Source organism: Mobula birostris, chromosome 2 (genome assembly GCF_030028105.1).
Source record: "Mobula birostris isolate sMobBir1 chromosome 2, sMobBir1.hap1, whole genome shotgun sequence".
NCBI lineage: Eukaryota > Metazoa > Chordata > Chondrichthyes > Myliobatiformes > Myliobatidae > Mobula > Mobula birostris.
Window position 1 is genome coordinate 175309186 of NC_092371.1, and position 20711 is coordinate 175329896.

At 41.1% G+C, this 20711-nt stretch overlaps 1 protein-coding gene across 1 annotated transcript in view; it reads right to left on the reverse strand.

The window, feature by feature from the left end:
- csmd1a (CUB and Sushi multiple domains 1a) overlaps nt 1-20711 on the reverse strand; it is a 2254753-nt gene that overhangs the window by 782581 nt on the left and 1451461 nt on the right. The window contains exon 6 of the mRNA XM_072251121.1: nt 16922-17034. Coding sequence (XP_072107222.1) covers nt 16922-17034 — 113 coding nt within the window. The remainder of the gene's footprint in view (nt 1-16921; nt 17035-20711) is intronic.

Sequence of the window (20711 nt, forward strand, 5' to 3'; positions counted from 1 at the left end):
AAAAAACAACAATCAACAATTATAAAACAAGAATTAGAGCATAGAGCATAGAAATCTGCAACACATTACAAGCCCTTCAGCCCACAATGTTGTGCTGATCATGTAACTTAATCTAGAAACTGCCGAGAATTACCCTACCACATTACCCTAACCCTAACCTTAACCCACTTGCAGACTCTATTGTATTCGCCTCCACCACCTTCACTGGCAGTGCATTCCACGCACCCACCACTCTCTGTGTGAAAATTACCTCTGACATACTCTTGCACCTACTTCCAAGCACCTTAAAACTATTCTCCCCCATGTTAGCCATTTTAGCCCTGGGAAAAAGCCTCTGACTATCCACGTGATCAATGCCTTTCATTATCTTGTACACCTCTATCAGGTCACCTCTCGTTCTCCCTCCATCACTGCAAGGAGAAAAGGCCAAGATCACTCAACTTATTCTAATAAGGTAAGCTCTCCAATCCAGGCAGCATCCTTGTAAGTCTCCTCTGCACTCCCTTTATAATATCCACATTCTTCCTGTAGTGAGGTGACCAGAACGAAACACAGTACTCCAAGTGGGGTGCAACTAAGGTCTTATATAGCAGTAACATTACCTCACGGCTATTGAACTCAATACCATGGTTGATGAAGGCTAACAGACGATACGCCTTCTGAACAACACTATCAACCTGCGCAGCTGCTTTGATTGTCCTATGGACACAGACCCCAAAATCTACTGATCTATAATTTCCTGGGTTATCTCTATTCCCTTTCTTGAACAAGAGAACAACCTTGCAGCCCTCCAATCCTCTGCTTTTTCTCCTGTCCCTATTGATGATGCAAAGATCATCACCAGAGTTTCAGCAGTCTCCTCCCTTGCTTCCCACAGAAGGCTGGGGCATATCTCGTCTGGTCCGGTCAACTTATCTAACTTAATACCTTTCAACAGCTCCAGCACATCCTCTTTCTTAATGTCTATACGTACATTTAAGCATTTCAGTCCACTGTAAATCATCCTCACAATTGCCAAGGTTCTTTTCACTGGTGAACACCGAAGCAAAGTATAAATTAATTACCTCAGCTACCTCCTCTGGCTCCATGCAAATGTTTCCACTATTGCACCTGATTGGTCCCATTCTCACACGTCTCATCCTCTTGCTCTTCACATACCTGCTCGCCAAGGCCTTCTCATGGCTCCTTTTAGCTCTCCTAATTTCATTCCAGAGCTCCTTCCTGACACCCTTGTAATTTTCTAGAGCTCAAACAGTATCTAGCTTCTTGAACCTTTCATAAGGTTTTCTTTTCTTGTTAACTAGATTTTCTACATCTTTTGTACACCATGGCTCTTTTACCCTACCCTCCTTTCCCTGCCTCAATGGAACGTACCTATGCAGAACGCCATGTAAATGTTCCCTGAACATTTGCCACATTTCTGCCATGCATTTCCCTGAGAACATCTGCTCCCGATTTATGTTCCCAAGTTCTTGCCTAATAGCATCATATTTCTCCCACCCCTATTAAGTGTTTTCCCAAATTGTCTGCTCTCAGCCCTCTCTAGCTGTTTTAAAATTATGTAAAAAAGTAAGAATTATGTATAAAAATCTACTAAAGGAGAGGTTATAGAACAAACATGGAATAAAATATGCATAAATACATAAATACCAGCATGTATTTTCAATGATAAGAGCACTGAGCAATTAGAACATTGAGAATAGGACAACTCATTCCCTGGTAATTTAATTCAGACTGGGGGCTCACACACCCAGATACAAAAGGGATCACTGAAAACTACACAAAGCAGGGAGGGTATGACCTCTTTAAACTCATATATAGCCCCGTACATCCCCATTACAGATGCCCCCCCCTAAAGGCAGTCCAGCTCAAGGGGCACCCACCCTATCCCACAGCTAGATGTACAGCAAAAAGGTGTTCCAGAACAAGCGCTCCCCAAGCAGGCCAGGCAAAAACCTTCTCCGCCAGGTCCCACTGGGCCTGTTTCTGTGCTGTAAGGCAATGACTTAATGAGCTGCAAATTAGAGTCATAGTCATACAGCAGAGAAATAGGCCCCTTGGCCTAACTGACCATTGTCAACCAAAATGCCTATCCAAGCTAGTCCCATTTGCCCATGCACAGACCACACCAGTCTAAACCTTTCCTATCCAAGAACATTTTAAATGTTGTTAATGAAGTTACCTCAACTGCTTTATCTTGCAGCTTGCTACATATACTGATCACCCTCTGTGTGAAGAGGCTGTCCTTCAGATCTCTATTAAAGCTCTCCTCTCCCCTCCCTGAACAGGTGCTGTTTTCTCCTGGTAGGGATTAGTTTTTAGTTCCAAGTGCTCTTTTTTTTTGTCACCCTGCAACCTTATCCTTCAATCTCTGAATTATGGAGGACAGCATGTGTATAAATGTCTCTCTTCAGCAGACTTCATCATGATCATCATTACTCCAGTATTTCTACTATTTTTAAATTGTACATATGATTTTTTGTGCTTTATCGCTGAGCAGCAGTGAACCATCTGATTGGCCTATCAGAGTTCTCTTTGGGAAATAGTTGACTTGATCAGCATTTCTGATCTGGCTATTGTTCATGATTGCATTTAATAAAAAAAATGTTAAACTTGTGCCCTCTCATTCTGGATTTACTAACCTGGGAAAACACTATGGATATTCGCCCTATCTATGAACCTCATGATTTTATAAACCTTATACATCTCATTCTCTTATGCTTTAATGAAAACAGTTGAACCTGCTAAATATCTCTCTATAAAGTCATCCCTCCGCATCCTTATATCTTTGTAAATCTCCTTAACATTCTTCCCACCTCAATGACAACAATGGCAAACTTCCAAGATTAATCCTTGCAAGATTCATGAACCCATGAACATTTTTCACTAACTTGCTCTTGTTTTGTTCAATATATATATACACATACACACACACACACACACACACTCATGGCCACTTTATTAGGTACACCTGTATGATAATACAAATATCAAATCAGCCAATCGCACGGCAGCAACTCAATGCATAAAAGCATGCAGACATGGACAAGAGGTTCAGTTGTTGTTTAAACCAGAATGGGAAAGAATTGTAATCTAAGTGACGTTGACCGTGGAATGATTGTGCTCGACAGGGTAATTAAAGTATCTTAGAAACTGCCTATTGCCAGGGATTTTTACACACAACAGCCTCTGGAGTTTACAGAGAATGGTGCATAGAACAAAATAAAACATCCAGTTTTCTGAAGTTCTGTGGGTGAAAATGCCTTGTTAATGAGAGAGGTCAGAGGAGAATGGCCAGGCTGGTTCAAGCTGAGAGGAAGCTGACAGTAACTCAAATAAACACACATTACAACAGTGCCGTGCAGAAGAGCATCTCTGACTCACAACACATCGGACCTTGAAGTGGATAGACAGCAGCAGCAGAAAACCACAAGCATACACTCAGTGGCCACATCGTTAGGTGTTTCTTATGATAACTTACAGTATATTTATACATTGAAATGTACTGCTGCCACAAAGCTACAAATTTCACACCATATATCAGTGATAACAAATCTCACCCTGTGTCTGATCCCAATAAATTATCTTTTTTAACCTACAGACCATCTAAGGGTGGAATTACCAGACCAAAAGAAGGATAACTGTTGGATTCACAGAGGAGAGTTTCGGCACAGACTAGAAGGGCTGAATAGCCTGTCTTCTGTGCTGTAGTGTTCGATGGTTCTATGAGGGGATTCTTTCACAAATCATAATGTACCCATTTTGTAGAACATTGCTAGCTGGGTGGCTCTACTATACAGAACAGGTGGCTAGATAGGTTGGATGTAAACATACAGCTAAATTTCCAAATAAAATCTTTAAACCTCAAATGTTGCACAGCTGTTTTAATAGGAATATGTACAATCAGGAATACTGGCACAATCTGTCTAATCAAAAATTTACCAGCTGTAAGTGAATGACCATTTTTTAATGCCAAAGGATGCATACTAATGCTTCCACCTGAGTCACTGCCATAATCTAAAACTTCTGTAGAGCTTGATTCACTGCACTGAAGCTTGTAGCTAATCCTCTTTAATTCAGACATCAACCTGGTGAAGCTCTTCTGTACCCTCTCCAAAGTCAAAAGACCATAAACACAGAAGAAGAATTAGGCTATTTGGTCCATTGAGCCTGCTCCACCATTCCATCACAGCTGATTTATCATCTCTCCCCACTCTGTTCTTCTGTCTTATCCCATAACCTTTGATGTCCTTAATAATCAGGAACCCATTAACCTCTGTATTAACTATAACCAATGATTGGACTCCGCGGTTGTCTGTGGCAATGAATGTCAGAGTTTCACCAAATTCTGGCTAAAGAAATTCCTCCTCACCTCTATTCTAAAGGGACAACCTTTCATTCTGAGGCTGTGCCCTTTTATCTAAGACTCTCCCACTATAAGAAACATCCTATTCATGCCCACTCTATTTAGGCCTTTCAATATTCCAAAGGTTTCAATGAGATCTCCCCTTGTTCTTCTAAACTCCAGCAAGAACTTGCTCAGTTCGCTTTATAATTGTTCATTATTAAAACCTATTGATAACTATGACTGTGAGGCTAAGCTCAACTCTAATGTCACAGTTAAGTTTGCTGATGATACCACTGTCATTGGCTGAATCATAGGTGGTGACTAATCAGCATACAGGAGGGAGAGTGAAAATATGGCTGACATAAATGAGGCTCTCACTCAACTTCAGCAAGATCCAGGAACTGATTATTGGCTTCAGAAGGAGGAAAGTGGAGGTCCATGAGCCAGTGCTCATTGGGGCATCAGAGGTGGAGAGGATCACCAACTTTAAATTCCTTGGTATATCGTTTCAGAGGAACTGTCCTGAGCCCAGCACGTAAGTGCAACTATCTAGAAAGCATGGCATCACCTTTGCTTCTTTAGAAGTTTGTGAAGATTCGACATGACACTAAAACTTTGATAAGTATCTACAGATGTGTGGTGGAGAGTATATTGACTGGTTGCATCACCACCTTGGTAAGGAAACACCAATGCTCTTGAACAGAAAATCCTACAAGAAGTGGTGGATATGGGCTGGTCAATCATGGGTAAAGCCCTCCCCACGGTTGAGAACATCTACACAGAGGACTGTTGCAGGAAAGCAGCACCATCATCGGGAAACTTCTACCACCCCGGGCCTGCTCTTGTCTATTGGTAGCCTACAGTACAACCCCAACAGAGTGATTGAACACCAACATGCTGCCATCAGGAAGGTGGTACAGGAACCTCAGGGCCCACACCACCAAGTTCAGGAACAGTTATTACCCCTTAATCGTCAGGTTCTTGAACTATTCTTAGATAAGGGGCCCAATCCTCGCTCTTATATTCCAGTCCTCTTAATGCTAATATTGCACTTGGCTTCCTTACCACAGACTCAAGCCTTTTCATCCTTCCTTTCATAGGGTAAGCAGAATTGCACACAATTCTCTCAAAGAAGCCTGAGCAGAGCTTTATACAACTGCAACTTGACTTCCTAACTCTTATATGGAGGAACTCAGAAGGTCAGGCAGGATCTAGGGAGGTGGATAAACAGTTGATATTTCGGACTGAAACCCTACCCTATTTACTATTTATTGCCACTTTAAGAGAGCCATGGGCTTACACTCAAGATCATCCAGTACCTCAATACTGCTTAGGGTCACCCCTACATTTAACTTCCAAAAATTAATGAGATTTGACCTTATTGGGCCAGAAGAACCTGTTATCATGTTGTATATCAAAATAAAAATAAAAATAAATAAATAAAGTGCATTCTGATGAAGGATCTCAGTCTGAAATGTTGACAGTTTATTCCCCTCCATAGATGCTGCCTGACCTGTTGAGCTCCTCCAACATTTTGTGTGTTGCATCTCACAATTGCCTGGATTAAACTCAATCTGCTTTATCTCAGCCTTCTTCTGCAACTGATTTCTATCCTGCTGCATCGTTTTGCAACTTTTTTCACTGACCAAATATCCAGTGGTTACTCTGTCATGTTGTGTGTTATTTTTGTTCCAGTCATCTAGGAGGGATCCCACCACAGAACACTGTGGGTTGGAGGGACCTCCATCTGGTCCAAGACTTTTGGTCAAAATAACACCTCTCCAGCATCACCATCAGTTCAATCACTCTGTTGGGGTTGTACCAATAGCTTTCAGGTGATAGAAGAATAGATATGTTGGCAAATTATGGGAAGATGGAAAAGCAAGGACCGCCATGGTTGGTGACTTTAACTTTCCCAACATTGACTAAGATTTCCTTAGTGAAAGTAGCTCAGGTGGTCAGAATTTCTTTGATGCATTCAAGAAAGTATGAGCTCAAAGAACTCTTTGACCAATCAACTTCCCAGCTGTTTACTTCGTCCCTCCTCCCGGTTTCACCTATCACCTGTGTTTCTCTCTCACCTCCCTCCACCTTTTACATCTGTTCCTCATCTTTTTTCACCAGTCCTGCCGAAGGGTCTCGGTTTGAAACATCAACTGTATTTTTTTTCCATAGATGCTGTCTGGCCTGCTGAGTTCCTCCAGCATTTTGTGTGTGTAGCTCAAAGAAGGGATTGGATAAACTGTGTTTGTTTACTCTGGAACTTTGGAGGCAGAGGGGAGACCTGACAGAGGTTTAAAAGATTAAGGTAGGCACAAATAGGGTAGACAGAATTTTTTTTGACAGAGTGGAATCAGAATCAGATTTATTACCACTGACATATGTCAAGAAATTCATTGCTTTCTGGCTCAGTACAGTGCAATACAAAATTTCTGGCTTCTGCCCCCTTCATTTCCAGTTCTGATGCAGGGTCTCAGCCCAAAATGTCGACAGCATTCTCTGTAAACTCTAGAGAATGTTAAGAGATCAGCAGCTTGTAAGATATTCAAACCATTCTGTGTGGCTCCAACAATCATCCCATAGTCAAAGTCACTTAATATTTCTTCCCCATCCTGATGTTTGATCTGAACAACAAATGAACCTCTTAACCATACTTTTGTGGATTGGGTTGCTGCCTCATGATTGGTTGATTAGATATTTGCATTAACGAGGTGTACAGGTGTACTGTGATAGACATATACACACACATATATACAGACAGCATATTTTTAATTATAATTTTATATAATATATTTGATGTATTGCACTGTAATTCTATCACTAAACAGCAATTTTCACAACATATGTCAGTAATAATAAACATGATTCTGGTTCACTCAAACCTGGAATAATTTTAAGCAACTTTAAACAAGACAGACAGCTGTTCAGGAATATGTGTTTTGCAGAGAGTTGACACAATTTAATGGAAAGGTCTTGGCAGTAACAATCAGATCTGGACAGCATGATACTTCATTTGCGTCTGATCCAGTATAAGCAAATGTCACATTATCAACAACTTCCAAATAAATCAATTCGCCAGAATTCTATCTCACTGTGGGAAACTGCTAATCTCATTTAACAGAGACACAGTGAGCACCAGGTGTGAAGAACCCAATTCTGAAATCACATGAATTGTGTATTGGGATTTCAATGATATACAGGGAACAAAATAAGCTTTGAAACTCTCTTTAAGTGCCGGTCATTTTCCCTCAGAAACAGAAGAAAATGTATGATGGGCACAGTTGGTATGTAGCAGAGTCACATGAAATATATCTGTCTTCTTGTAGATCTTACTTCAAAAATGTTGTCTTGATATGTTCACTGAGCTCCAAGTGCTTTTTTTGAAGTAATAAACTTGACAGTGACTCATTTGTTTTCAAATGTCATGTCCCAGAAATGCTCTTGAAATGCTGAAGTCCAGCAAGAGTTATTACAGCATGAACAAGACCTGACTCAAGAATAACTTTTATTCTCTGCTTACCTAGATGAGTCCTTCTCCAGAAGCTTGGCAATATCCTGAACAAAGCAAGCGATTTGAAAGCTACACTATCCACCATTCTAAATATCCATTCCATGAGACAACAACTTATCAAATCAGATCCACCGCTTTCTAAGCACTTTGCTGTTCCTTCCCCAAAAGATTCTGAATAGCATCTCACAAATTCTGAAGGTGTGTGGGACCACTGCAAGCTGTTGACTCCTTAGAGATTACCTGTTGGAGCTAGAGGCTGTCTTGTTGGAGCTGGATGCTATCTTGTGGTGCTTATGTTGTTAGATGCAAACTCTGGACCATAGGCTTGAGGCAGGGCCGGATTAACCTAGTAGCAAAAGTAGCATATGCTATGGGCCCCACATTTTCGAGGGCCCTGCCTGCACTAAATGCTTGCAAGCTGCAGTCTGGCAAAATCGGCATCTCATGGTATTCTCACGACTGTTAGAGTAAGTTTTGGGTAGATGATGCATTGACACGTAAATAAATGACTTCAGCCATCAGACTTCTGTTCTTTGACAAAGTACTGTGGACTGAGTTCATAACAATGCATTTCCTAAAAGCTGTGAACCCAGTTTCATTTGTAACAATGCATCTCTGGCACCTCTGAGACAAGAATGCTAAATTTACAGATAGTTGCGAAGACACCATATCTATGCTTTTTGAATATGAATTGTCCTCTATGTAAGGATGTAACATAGCAAATAATGTATTATGGATTTTAACTTGCATTCCTAAAGGCCATGAATGCCAGCTTAGTCATACTGGTGCCAGTAGAATAAATTTAATCAAAAGATGTGAAAACTTCAAAGAATTGTCTATACTTTTAACTATGAACTGTCCTTTTTGTTTAGCAAATAAATATCGAGCCTCAATCACAAGGCGGTTAGACCTGTTCTGCCAGGGGTCTCTGCCTGCTGTAACCTTGTTTTGTCGAAGAAAGAAACTGCCTTGTACCTATCAGTAATGTAATGCTCTGTGATTTCATCCACACCACAACAACGACGATCTGGCAATGCTGTTGTTTTCAAGTTGGGGGAGCTGCATGCTGCATGGTACAGTATGTGTGTGCAGGCGTGAGTTGGCTCCTTGCTGTGTCGTGGTATAAATGCTCATGCAAACCAAGGAAGGGGACACAAATCATATCTATCTAAAACAACACATGAGGAATTCATGAATCTGATTGGATCCAGCATACTGGATCACATTATCGGTGAAGTGAAGAAATACAAGTATTATTCTGTTTCATCGGATTCTACTCCAGATATATCTAATGTGGACCAGCTGACTTTGACTGTGCGCTATGTTTTGCTGTCTGGACCAGTTGAAAGATTTGTGAAGTTTTTGGATATGGAAGGTCATAGCGCTGAACAGCTCGCTCAAAGTTTACTTCACTTTTAAAGGAAAATGACATTGATATAAAAGACTTCCATGGCCAAAGTTATGACAATGCCAGCAACATGAGTGGCAAGTATAGTGGCTTACAAGCATGAATTAAAGAGCTGAATGAGTTTGTGGATTACATTCCATGTTTTGCACATTCACTAAATTTGGTTGGAAAATGTGCTGCTGAATGTTGTCAAGAAGCATAAATTTTCTTTTAATTTGTAGAAAGCCTGAACACATTTTTTTCTGCTCCTACTTATCAGTGGGATCTCCTTTCTGCTGCATTATCTGATGGTGGTGCTCATTTGCCCATCGTGAAAAGAATGTCAGATACCAGGTGGTCAGCTCGTGCAGATGCAACAAAAGCACTTTTACACAGCTTTTCTGCAATAATACAAGTCTTGGATGACATTTCAAATAACAATGATGTCGACAGATGATGTGGACTACTTTCAACTATGATGAAGTTGGAAACAGGAATAATGGTCATATTGTGGGATCAAGCATTACAGCGTTTTCAAATGATCAGTGCTTCTTTGCAATCTTCTGGCCAAGACCTGAAAACAGCTTGTGCACTCTATGAATCCTTGCATGGATATATTCAAACTATGTGGTCTACTTTTTCAGACATTGAGCAAAAAGCCAAGGATCTGACTAAGTGTGAAGATTATCAATAGCAAACTTGAAGAAAACACAAGCAAAATCATGTGTATGATGATTTCAGTGGTTCTAGCACTCTTGATCCACTTGTTGAATCTCAAACGCCTTCTCAGAAGTTTAAAAGCTGAACATTTCTTGCCATTATCGACAGCTTGCTTTCCGTCCTGTCAAAAAGGCAGAAAGCTTATCTAAAGGTGAATGGTGTTTTTGGATTCCTTCATCAGGTATAGTCGTTTACACCTGAAGAGATTGTAAAGAGGTCATCAAATCTTATTAAATCATATCCGGAAGATCTGGAAGAAAGTCTTAATGAAGAATTTGTGCAGTTTACTGAACTGTTGAAAACTGATCTTGCTTCTCATATTGGCGCCAAACAAGACCTTGTAGAGTTACAGTTGTCCCGTTTGATAACAGACAATTGTTTAGAGTCATGTTTTCCAAATGTAGAGAATGCCTTGTGCATCTATTTATCACTCATGGTTACCAACTGCAGTGGAGAATGCTCATTTTCAAAACTGAAAAGGATTAAAAATGAACTAAGGAGCATCATGGGTCAAAACGGATTGAACAATTTCATTCTAATGAGCATTGATTATGAACTTCTGTATGAAATAGACATTTCCAGTATCATCAACAAATTTGCTCATGCTAAATCTAGAAAATTTAACTTTTAAATTGTAGTTTTGTTACTTTTGACATTTGAAATTGATACCTACATGTAAGTAATACTATTACTGAAGTGTCAGACATTTGTCGTATTATCTAGCTGTATAGCAAATGAAAAAATTGAATTATTTTACTATGCAAGTAAATAATTTATGTTTTAATACTTATGTGCATTTTTAAAATTTAGGGCCCCTTTATAACATATGTACAGGCCCCACACTAGCTTAATCCACCCTGGCTTGAGGGAGTACCCACACCAGATGGGCAGGAGTACAAGGCCAGTGACCTCCATCTTTGAAATGGTGAGTGACCTGGGCAGTAATATCACAGGCCTTCTAGATAGATCTATAAATAGATAGATAGATAGACAGATAGATAGATAGATAGAGAGCTAGATAGATAGATAGAGAGATAGATAGGGAGATAGATAGACAGATAGACAGAGAGATAGATAGAGAGATAGATAGAGAGAGATAGATAGAGAGATAGGTAGATAGACAGATAGATAGAGAGATAGATAGATAGACAGATAGATAGATAAATAGAGAGATAGATAGCTAGAGAGATAGAGAGATAGATAGAGAGATAGATAGATAGACAGATAGATAGATAGAGAGACAGACAGATAGACAGATAGAGAGATAGAGAGATAGATAGATAGATAGAGAGATAGATAGAGAGATAGATATACTTTATTAATCCCGAGGGAAATTGGGTTTCGTTACAGCCGCACCAACCAAGAACAGAGCGTAAATATAGCAATACAAAAACCAGAAACAATCAAACAACAAAATGCAAACTATTCTGTGGTGCAAACATCCTCCACTTCCTCAGGAGGCTAAAGCAACTTGACACGTCCCTGTTAACCCTCAATATTTTTTATTGATGCACCACAGGAAGCATCCTATCTGGATGCATTATGGCTTTGTAATTCAACAGCTCTGCGTGCTACCACAAGAAACTGCAAATAATTGTGGACACAGCTCAGCACGTCACAGGAACCAGACTCCTCTCCATTGTTGCCTTGGTAAAGCAGCCAAGATGATCCAAGAATCCACCCATCCCGGACATTCATTCTTTTCCCTTCTTCCACCAGGCAGAAAATATAAAAGCCTGAAATACATACCACCGTGCTCAAGGACAGGTTCTATCATATTGCAATAAGACTTTTAAATGGCTCCCTAATACAATGAGATACACTGTTGACTACACAATCCACCTTGTTAATAAGCTAGATACAAGAGATTCTGCAGAAAAGCGTCCGCACTGCTCAGGTTTTCCAGGACCTCTGTGATAAGCTGATAGGAGACAAAGACTGAGTAGATAGCCAGGGACTCTTTTCCCAGGGCGGAAATAGTGAATATGAGAGTACATCATTTTAAGGTGATTGGAGGAAAGCAAAGGAAGGATGCCAAAGGTTTATTTTAACATAGAGATTGGTGGATGTCTGTAATGCACTGCCAAGGGTGGTGTGCTAGTGGCAGATAAATTAGGGACATTTAAGAAACTCTTGGATGGGCACATAGAAGATGGAAAAATGGGGGTTAGTAGGATGAAAGGATTAGATTGACAGAGTAGGTTAAAAGGTTGGCATTATATTGTAGGCCGAAGGGCCTGCACTGTGCTGTAATTTTCTATGTTCTATGTAAAATGCTAGAGTAACTTAGTCAGACAGCATCAATGGAGGGGAAGAAACAGTTAAAATCTTGGGCTGAGGCCCTTCATCAGGACTTGTTAATGAGCATGTGAATAAAATGCTTTAGGTTAGTCTTTGATTTGGCTTCTATGGTGATCATAGGGGGTGGCATGGTAACACTATTACTGCACCAGTGATTACGGATTGCTGTTCAATTCCCACTGCTGCCGATACACTTCATCAGGACTTCTTAGACAGGATCACCGTGAACAGTATGCAAGAAAAGCTTATCACGATATCCTGGCACACATGACAATAATAAACCATTTCCAATTCCTCTAATAGAACGCATAAAAACACTGATACCACATCCAATGAAGTAAGCTGAGCCAATAATTTTGCGTTGGCTTCAGAACAACAGTGACAAACTGCAGAAGTGTCAGTACTTATAAACATAAAATGCCAGATAATATTGCACTTCCCCTTTCATCTGTTGATGCAAAGCATTTCCCTGGTTGCCAGCAACTATAAATCCACCCTGATATAATGCTTTTTCCTTCACTGAACAGTAAAGTTGCCTACAGGAGATGCACTAATTGATAAATTGCCAGGCCATACCACAGACATGATTTCTCTCCATTCTGCTCATCTTTCTTCTGTGCCTAGTGACATAACAAAGTCTCTCTGTTGGACAGCCTGTGGTCATTTCTTCCAGAGAAAACTGTTTCATAGACGAGACTTTTATACTCTGGTAATGACCTCATCATTTTCATCTCATTAATGCAACCGTGTCGTCAAAGATCTTTGAGGCATTGGTCTTGGAATGAAACAAATAATCAATGTTTCTCATTAATACCCCTCTGTCCTTTTAGAACTCTCATCCCACCAGCAATGGATTAAAACATAAAATATATGTAATGCCCTGGTTAAGATTTCTACTGCTTTGCTGTGAGGTAGCTTATATTAGCTGTTTTCTATAAAAGCAGTGTGTCATGCTGGAAAGTGTGTTTTGGCTTTGACTAAGATAATGACACATGTTGTCCAACTTCGGACTGTGAGTCAGCCAATCAGAATTGGGGGTAAGAGTTTTCAGAAGGGCAGTAGTCTGGTTCGGGGGTCCTTTAGGCGTAAGCTGCAGAGAGGACAGGAGGGAAGATGGCTAAGGATGCTTTGTGCAGATGAATGGCTCCAAGGAGGAAGGGCCAATACTTGAGAGAGAGCACCCATTTGTTCAACATTGATTTCAAGCAAAGCTTGGAAGATGGCGTATGCTTTCACGCAGACCCAGGTCCAGAGCGTGAGTAAAAGCTGACTTTAAAATGAGCTCCACTGATGTGCACATTTAGACTTGTTTACCTGGAATGGGCTCTTTTATTTTTCCCCTTTCCTTCTTCTCTACTAACTGTTCGATAAAGCTGAGATTTGTCAATGTACTTTCTTTATAACTTTATGCAATGCACTATTTGATATTTCTTGCCGACTGTCAATTGTGTATGGGCAGTATTTACACAGCATTCACTCAAATCAAGGTTTCTTTAATCAGAACATCACAACAGTCCTGTTTGGTTAAATCTCAAATCCTTCAACCCCAGACAGCTATTGCTTATAAAAGGTGGCCTTCCTCACTGTTGAGTCCTATTTACCAGGGCCGGCAACGAGCCAAGTTTCCACACGCATCTAGTGAAGGGGTTACATATAGAAAATGACAGTACTGTACAGGTCCTTTGGCCCACAGTATTGTACCAAGCTATTAACCTACTCTATGATCAGTTTAAGTCTTCTCTCCCACAGTGTTACTGTTTTATCGTGTCTTGTAGCGCAGTGGGCACCATTTTTGCTGTTCCTGTGGCATTTGACTGTTTTTTACGAGGTCAAATTGCTCGCTTGATTCTCAACCCAGCGCAGGAAGCGTGCAAGGGGCTGGCTGGATTCGAACTTGGGAACATTTGCTTCAAAGTCTGGTGTTCATGCCACTATACCACTGGCTGGCTTTTCCCTCCCAAATAGCCCTCCATTATATTTCTTTCATCCATGCACCTACTGAAGGGTTTCTTAAATGTCCCTAACGTATCTGAATCTACCACCATCCCTAGCAGGGCATTCCACACACACACACCACACTGTGTAAAAAAATCATGACTCCTCATACCACCTTTTTGAGGTGTATAAGATCATGATAGGGTGAATGCACCCAGTCTTGTTCCTTGGCAAAAGGAACTAAAAATTGAGAGCGCATGTTAGAGGTGAGGGGGTGAAAAATAAAAGAGATGTGAGGGGAAACATCTTCATACAGATGATGGTTCATATATGGAGCTAGCTGCAGCAGGAAGTGATAAAGGTAGGTACAAATACCACATTTAAAAATGTTTGGATGTGTACATTGATCAGAAGGATCATAAACATTCTGCAGAATATGGAAATCCACAGCAACACACAGAAAATACTGGAGGAACTCAGCAGGCCAGGCAGCATCTATGGAGAAAACTAAGAGCAGACATTTTGTGCTAACACCCTTCATCATTTAACTTACCTATGCTGACAAAGTTATCTGTTTGAAACAGTCCCATTTGCTTGTGTTTGGTCCATATCCCTCTGAACCTTTCCCCTTCATGTACCTGAGTCCTGATGAAGTGCCCCGATCTTCAGTTGACGTTTTCAGGCAAGATGAGGATTTAGAACAAGGGCTCCCAACCCTTTTTATGCCATGGACCAATACCATTCAAGAATGGGTCCATGGATCCCGGGTTGGGGAACCCTTGATATAGAAGGATATGTGACAAATGTGAGCAAAAAGACAAGCTTGGTGGGCACCATGGTCAGTATGGATGATTTGGGCTGTAGGGCTTATTTCTGCTTTAATTACTCTAAGCAGAGTTAAGATTTCATGTGACTTCATAGAAGGTCATTGACCAGAAACATCAAGGGTTGAGTATTTTTCTGTTTGAATATATTTCCCCCTTATGTTTACCTACAGTGCTGATCTAATAAAACTGATGTAAAAACGATGTTCTCCATTCCTTTAACTTCTGAGTGAACTGGAAAACCACCTCGTAATTTCCTTCATTCTAGGTTAGGAATCCTGAATTCAACTCCCAGTGATCCTCACAGTCCCATTTTGACTAGCCCTGTGGCTTTTCTTTGAATTACTACAGTGCTTGATCTGGGTGCATTCAGATCATGAACCTTCACCAGAACTCTCTCTGGCTTCTTCCCTGCTATATCAATGATATACGTATTTCAATATTTAGTTGACTGTTTATTTCTTCTCTAGGGCGATATTCTATTCTAATGGCTGTTACTCTCATTAATACCCCAACACAGTTGTAATTTACTTTATTTTGTAGATGTTACACTGTGATATAATAGTTTTCAATAACATTGGTTAATTTCATGGAAGAATGGAAGACAGAGTTGAATTAACTTTTTCCGCTGAGGTTGGGAGAGACTAGAGGTCATGGGTTAAAAGTGAAAGGTGAACAATTTAAAGGGAGCATAATGGGGATCGTTACTCAGAAAGTAGTGTGAGTGTGAAACGGCCTGCCAGTGGAGGTGATTGATGTGTGTTTGATTTCTACATTTAAGAAAAAATTGGATAGGTAGATGGGTGTAAATGATGTGGAAGGTTATTGTCCATGTGCAGGTCGATGGGACTGGGCAGATTAATAGTTTGGCATGGACTAAATGAGCCAAAGGGCCATTTTCTGTCCTATGTGACCCTATGAACTTCAACAATTTGCAACTGTGGCACCATTGAGTCTCTCTAGAGATAAACTGGAGTTTTAAACTCACAATCTACCTGACCTTGCACCTTACTATCTGCCAGCACTGCAGTTCCTCAGTAGCTGTGACACTTCATTCTGCATTCTGTCAGTGCTTTACCTTGGACCTTCTCAGTGCACTACTATAATGATTTGATGAGCAGTATACAAGTTTTCTCACTGAAACTTGGCACATTCGTGTGACAATAATAAACCAATTAACTGATTTTCCAAAGCCTTAAGTGGTGATCCTTGCCCACAGTGTCTCTCTGAAGACTACATCAATCTTCAGCGGAAAAGGGAGGAAGGGCAGAGAGGGGGTGAGGGTGAGAGTGAGTGCGTGCGTATGTACCTGATTACCTGCATGCACTGCACTTTCTCTGTAAGTTTTACAATTTACTGTGCACTCTCTCATCATTTTCCCTTGTGCTACCTCAAGGCACTGTTGTGAAGAATTGAATGGTATGAACAGTATGCAAGATAAGCTCTTCACTGCACCTCAGTACATGTGACAAATATAAAGCAATTTACCAAAAGAGTTTCAAGGGAGCGTGGGAATCAGTGTGGTTAAGGAACCAGTGAAACACTAGATCCTGTATCAGCAGTCACTCAATGTTTTAGGAATAGCTTCTTTCCCACCACCATTTAATGGATAATGAACATTTGTACACTACCTCAATATTTTTTTCTTTTTTCCCCTCTCTTTTTGCATTACTTAGTAATTTAATTTTATATATATTTATTATTATAATTTACAGATGTTTTACTGTGTATTGCAATGTCCTGCTGCCCTAGAACAACATATGTCATGACACAATGTGTGCCAGAGATATGAAACATGATTCTGTTTCTGATTCTTGTTTGGAGATTCCCATCTACAGGGATGTTTGAATAATTGGGTTGCAGATTATCCAGGCTGTGTTAGGAGAACCACTCACCTTGATATTGTGCGCTAAAGCCTCTCCGTCGGTGGTTGCTGTCTGAGGTGAAATGTAACCGCAGCCAGTTCTTACTGCTGATGACCGGTGATGGCAGATTGAAACCTGTCAACCTGAAAAACAGGGAAAGATCTCACGTAAGCACAACACTTGGAAGAAAGGAAGATTGGACTTCCAACAGAACTGCATGAAGTCATGGGAGACTGCAGATACAGGAACTTGCAGCATCACACCAAACTGCTAGAAGGAATCATTGGATCAGACAGCATCTGTGGAGGGGAGTGGATAGTAGTCATTTCGGGTCTTTCATCTGGACTGGAAAGAAAGAAGGGCTGTCCTATTTGTGATATTTATCAGGCGTGTTGTATACAAAGGGCCTGAAGGATTGCTGAGGATCTCTACCACCCATCCCACAATCTCTTTGACCCACTACCATCAGGAAGGATATACAGGAACATCACGACTACAACTGACAACCTGGGTAACAGCTTCTTCCCTCAGCCTGTGAAGCTAATGAATACTCTTCCCCCACTGAAGTCTTGTCAGCAGGACAACAAGATATTTACTGTTTACTGTTTATCTGCACTGTGCACTACATGCATTATAAATGATACTTTATTAAATTAATTTTGGTAATATTATCTTTTATGCTGTGTGTGATACGTGCCTTGTGGCTGCACCCTGGTTCAAAGGAACATTATTTTGTTTGGTTGTATAGATGTACAGTTGGATGACAATTAACTTGAACTTGAAGTAGTCAGTTTAAGGGCAGGGGTCAAGCACTGGAGCAAGCTTCTTACATGATACCAGTTCTCCAACCTGCCTTACCTGGATCCAGCTCTTGCTCCAGCCTTTCCCCCATCTCTTTATATTGACTATCTTTACAGTATCTGGAGTATTGTGAGCAGTTTTGGGCCCCATGACTAAGAAAGGATGTGCAGGTATTGGAAAAGGTCCAGAGGAGGTTCATGAGAATCATCCTGAGAATGACGAGTTTAATGCATGAGGAGTATTTGATGATTCTGGGCCTGCACTCAGAAGAATAAGAGTGGATCTCCTTGAAATCTACCAAATACTGAAAGGTCTAAGCAACACACAAAATACTGGAGGAACTCAGCAGGCCAGGCAGAATCTATGGAAAAAAGTACAGTCAACGTTTTGGGGCGATTCCCTTCAGCAGGATCAGTTCTGTTGAATGGTCTCAGCCCGAAATGTCAACTGTGATCTTTCCACAGATGCTGCCTGGCCTGCTGAGTTCCTCCAGCATTTTGCATGTGATGCTTGGATTTTCAGCATCTGCAGATTATCTCTTGTTTGTGACTAAAAGTTCTAGGTGCAGAGGATGCTTCCTATGGTGGGGGGAGTCTAGTACCAGAGAGCACAGCCTCAGAATAAAAGAACATCCCTTTAGAACAGAGATGAGGAGGAATTCTTTGAAACAGAGGATGATGAATCTGTGGAATTCATTGCTACAGATGGCTATTGAGGCCAAGGTAATTAAAGTGGAAGTTGATAAGTTCTTGATTAGTAAGGTTGTCAAAGGTTACAGGAAGAAGGCAGCCACATGGGCTGAAAAGGATAATAAATCAGTTTTAATGGAATAGTGGTGCAGACTTGATGGACCAAATGGCATACTTCTGCTGTTCTTTCCTATGGTGTTATCTCCTGTCTGCCTTTCAGTCCAGGTGAAGTGTCTTGAGCCAAATGTTGAATGTCCATGCTCTTGACAGACTTTACCTGATTCATAGAGTTCCTGTAGCTCCCTGGATCGTGCTTGGTGTCATATAACATTTATGCAATTACAGAGAACAGCGTATTCCTGTTCTATAGCTTAACCTAGTACACACTTTGGGAAGAAATGTTTAAAAGTACAAAGGCACATTTGACAAAAGTGATAACAGAATCTTAAGGGCTACAGTTTGCTAGAGTATCTCTGCTGTGCAGAAAATGCGGTCTGAACCACAGTTCCTGTCAAACTTCAGAAGCAAATGTACTTGACTGGATTTAAATCATCAATGGCCCCAATAAGCTTCTGTAGAACAGAAAGGAGCGCAGGAACCCTGAAACAAGCTATTATTGTTTGCATCCATGGTGCTGAGATGACAATGGGTGAGAGCTTCAATCTCCCAGGTGTAAACATTATCAATAGCTTCCTGGTCTATCCACGTAGGTGCCATGGTCAAGGGAGTGTATGGGTGCCTATACTTCCCCAGGAGGCTAAGGAAATTCAGCATGTTCCTGTTGAAATGCACCAATTGTTATTGTTGAACCGGAGAAAGCATCCTATCCGGATGCATCACGGCTTGGTACGGTAACTGTCTGCCAGTGACTGCAAGACACTGCAACCTTCCCTCCACAGACTGTGTCTGTACTTCTTGCTGCTGAAGATTCATAAGTCTTTAGTCAGACAGTACTTAGAGTATTGTGAGCAGTTTTGAGCCCCTTATCTAAAAAAGGAAATGCCGGCATTACAGAGTCCAGAGGAAGTTCACGAAATTTTCCCAGAAATGACAAGGTTAATGTATAAGGAGGCTCTGGGCTAGTATTTATTGGAGGTTGAACAATGAAGAGTGATCTCTTTGAAACCTATCCAATACTGAAATGCTTAGAAAGAACAGATGTGGAGAGGATATTTCCAACAGCTTGGGAGTCTGTAACCAAAGACCACAACCTCAGAATTGAAGGCTGTCTCTTCAGAGCAGAGATGATAAGGAATTACTTTAGCCAGAGGGTGGTGAATCGACGGAATTTATGTTCACTGACGGACAGGGAGGCCAAGTCATAGAAACATAGGAAACCTAAAGCACAATACAGGCACTTTGGCTGACAATGCTGTGCTGAACATGTCCCTACTTTAGAAATTACCTAGGGTTACCCATAGCCCTCTATTTTTCTAAGCTCCATGTATCTATCCAGGAGTGTCTTACAGACCCTATTTGTATCCATCTCTACCACTGTTGCGGGCAGCTCAGTCCACACACTCAGAACAATTTGTGTAAAAAAACTTAACCCTGACATCCCTCTGTTCCTACTTCCAATCACCTTAAAACTGTGCCCCCTCGTGTTAGCCATTTCAACCCTGGGAAAAAAGGTCTCTGACTATCCACACGATCAATGCCTCTCATCATCTTGTGCACCTCTATCAGGACGCCATTCATCCTCCTTCACTCCAAGGAGAAAAGGCCAAGTTCACTCAACCTATTCTCGTGAGGCATGCTCCCCAATCCAGGCAACATCCTTGTAAATCTCCTCTGCACCCTTTCTATAGTTTCCACATCCTTTTTGTAGTTTCCACATCCTTTCTGTAGTGAGGTGTCCAGATCTGAGCACAGTACTCCAAGTGGGGTCTGACCAGGGTGCTATATAGCTGTAACATTACCTCTCGGCTCTTGAACTCAATCCCATGGATGATGAAGGCCAATACATCATACGCCTTCTTAACCACACAGTCAACCTGTGCAACAGCTTTGAGTGTCCTATGGACACGGACCCCAAGATCCCCCGATCCTCCACACTGCCAAGAGTCTTACCATTAATACTATATTCTGCCATCATATTTGACCTACCAAAATGAACCACCTCACACTTATCTGGGTTGAAAACCACCTGCCACTTCTCAGCCCAGTTTTGCATCCTATCCATGTCCTGCTGTAACCTCTGACAGCCCTCCACACTATCCACAACACCCCCAACCTTTGTGTCATCAGCAAATTTACCAATCCATCCCTCCACTTCCTTATCCAGGTCATTTATAAAAATCACGAAGAAAGGAGTCCCGGAACAAATTCCT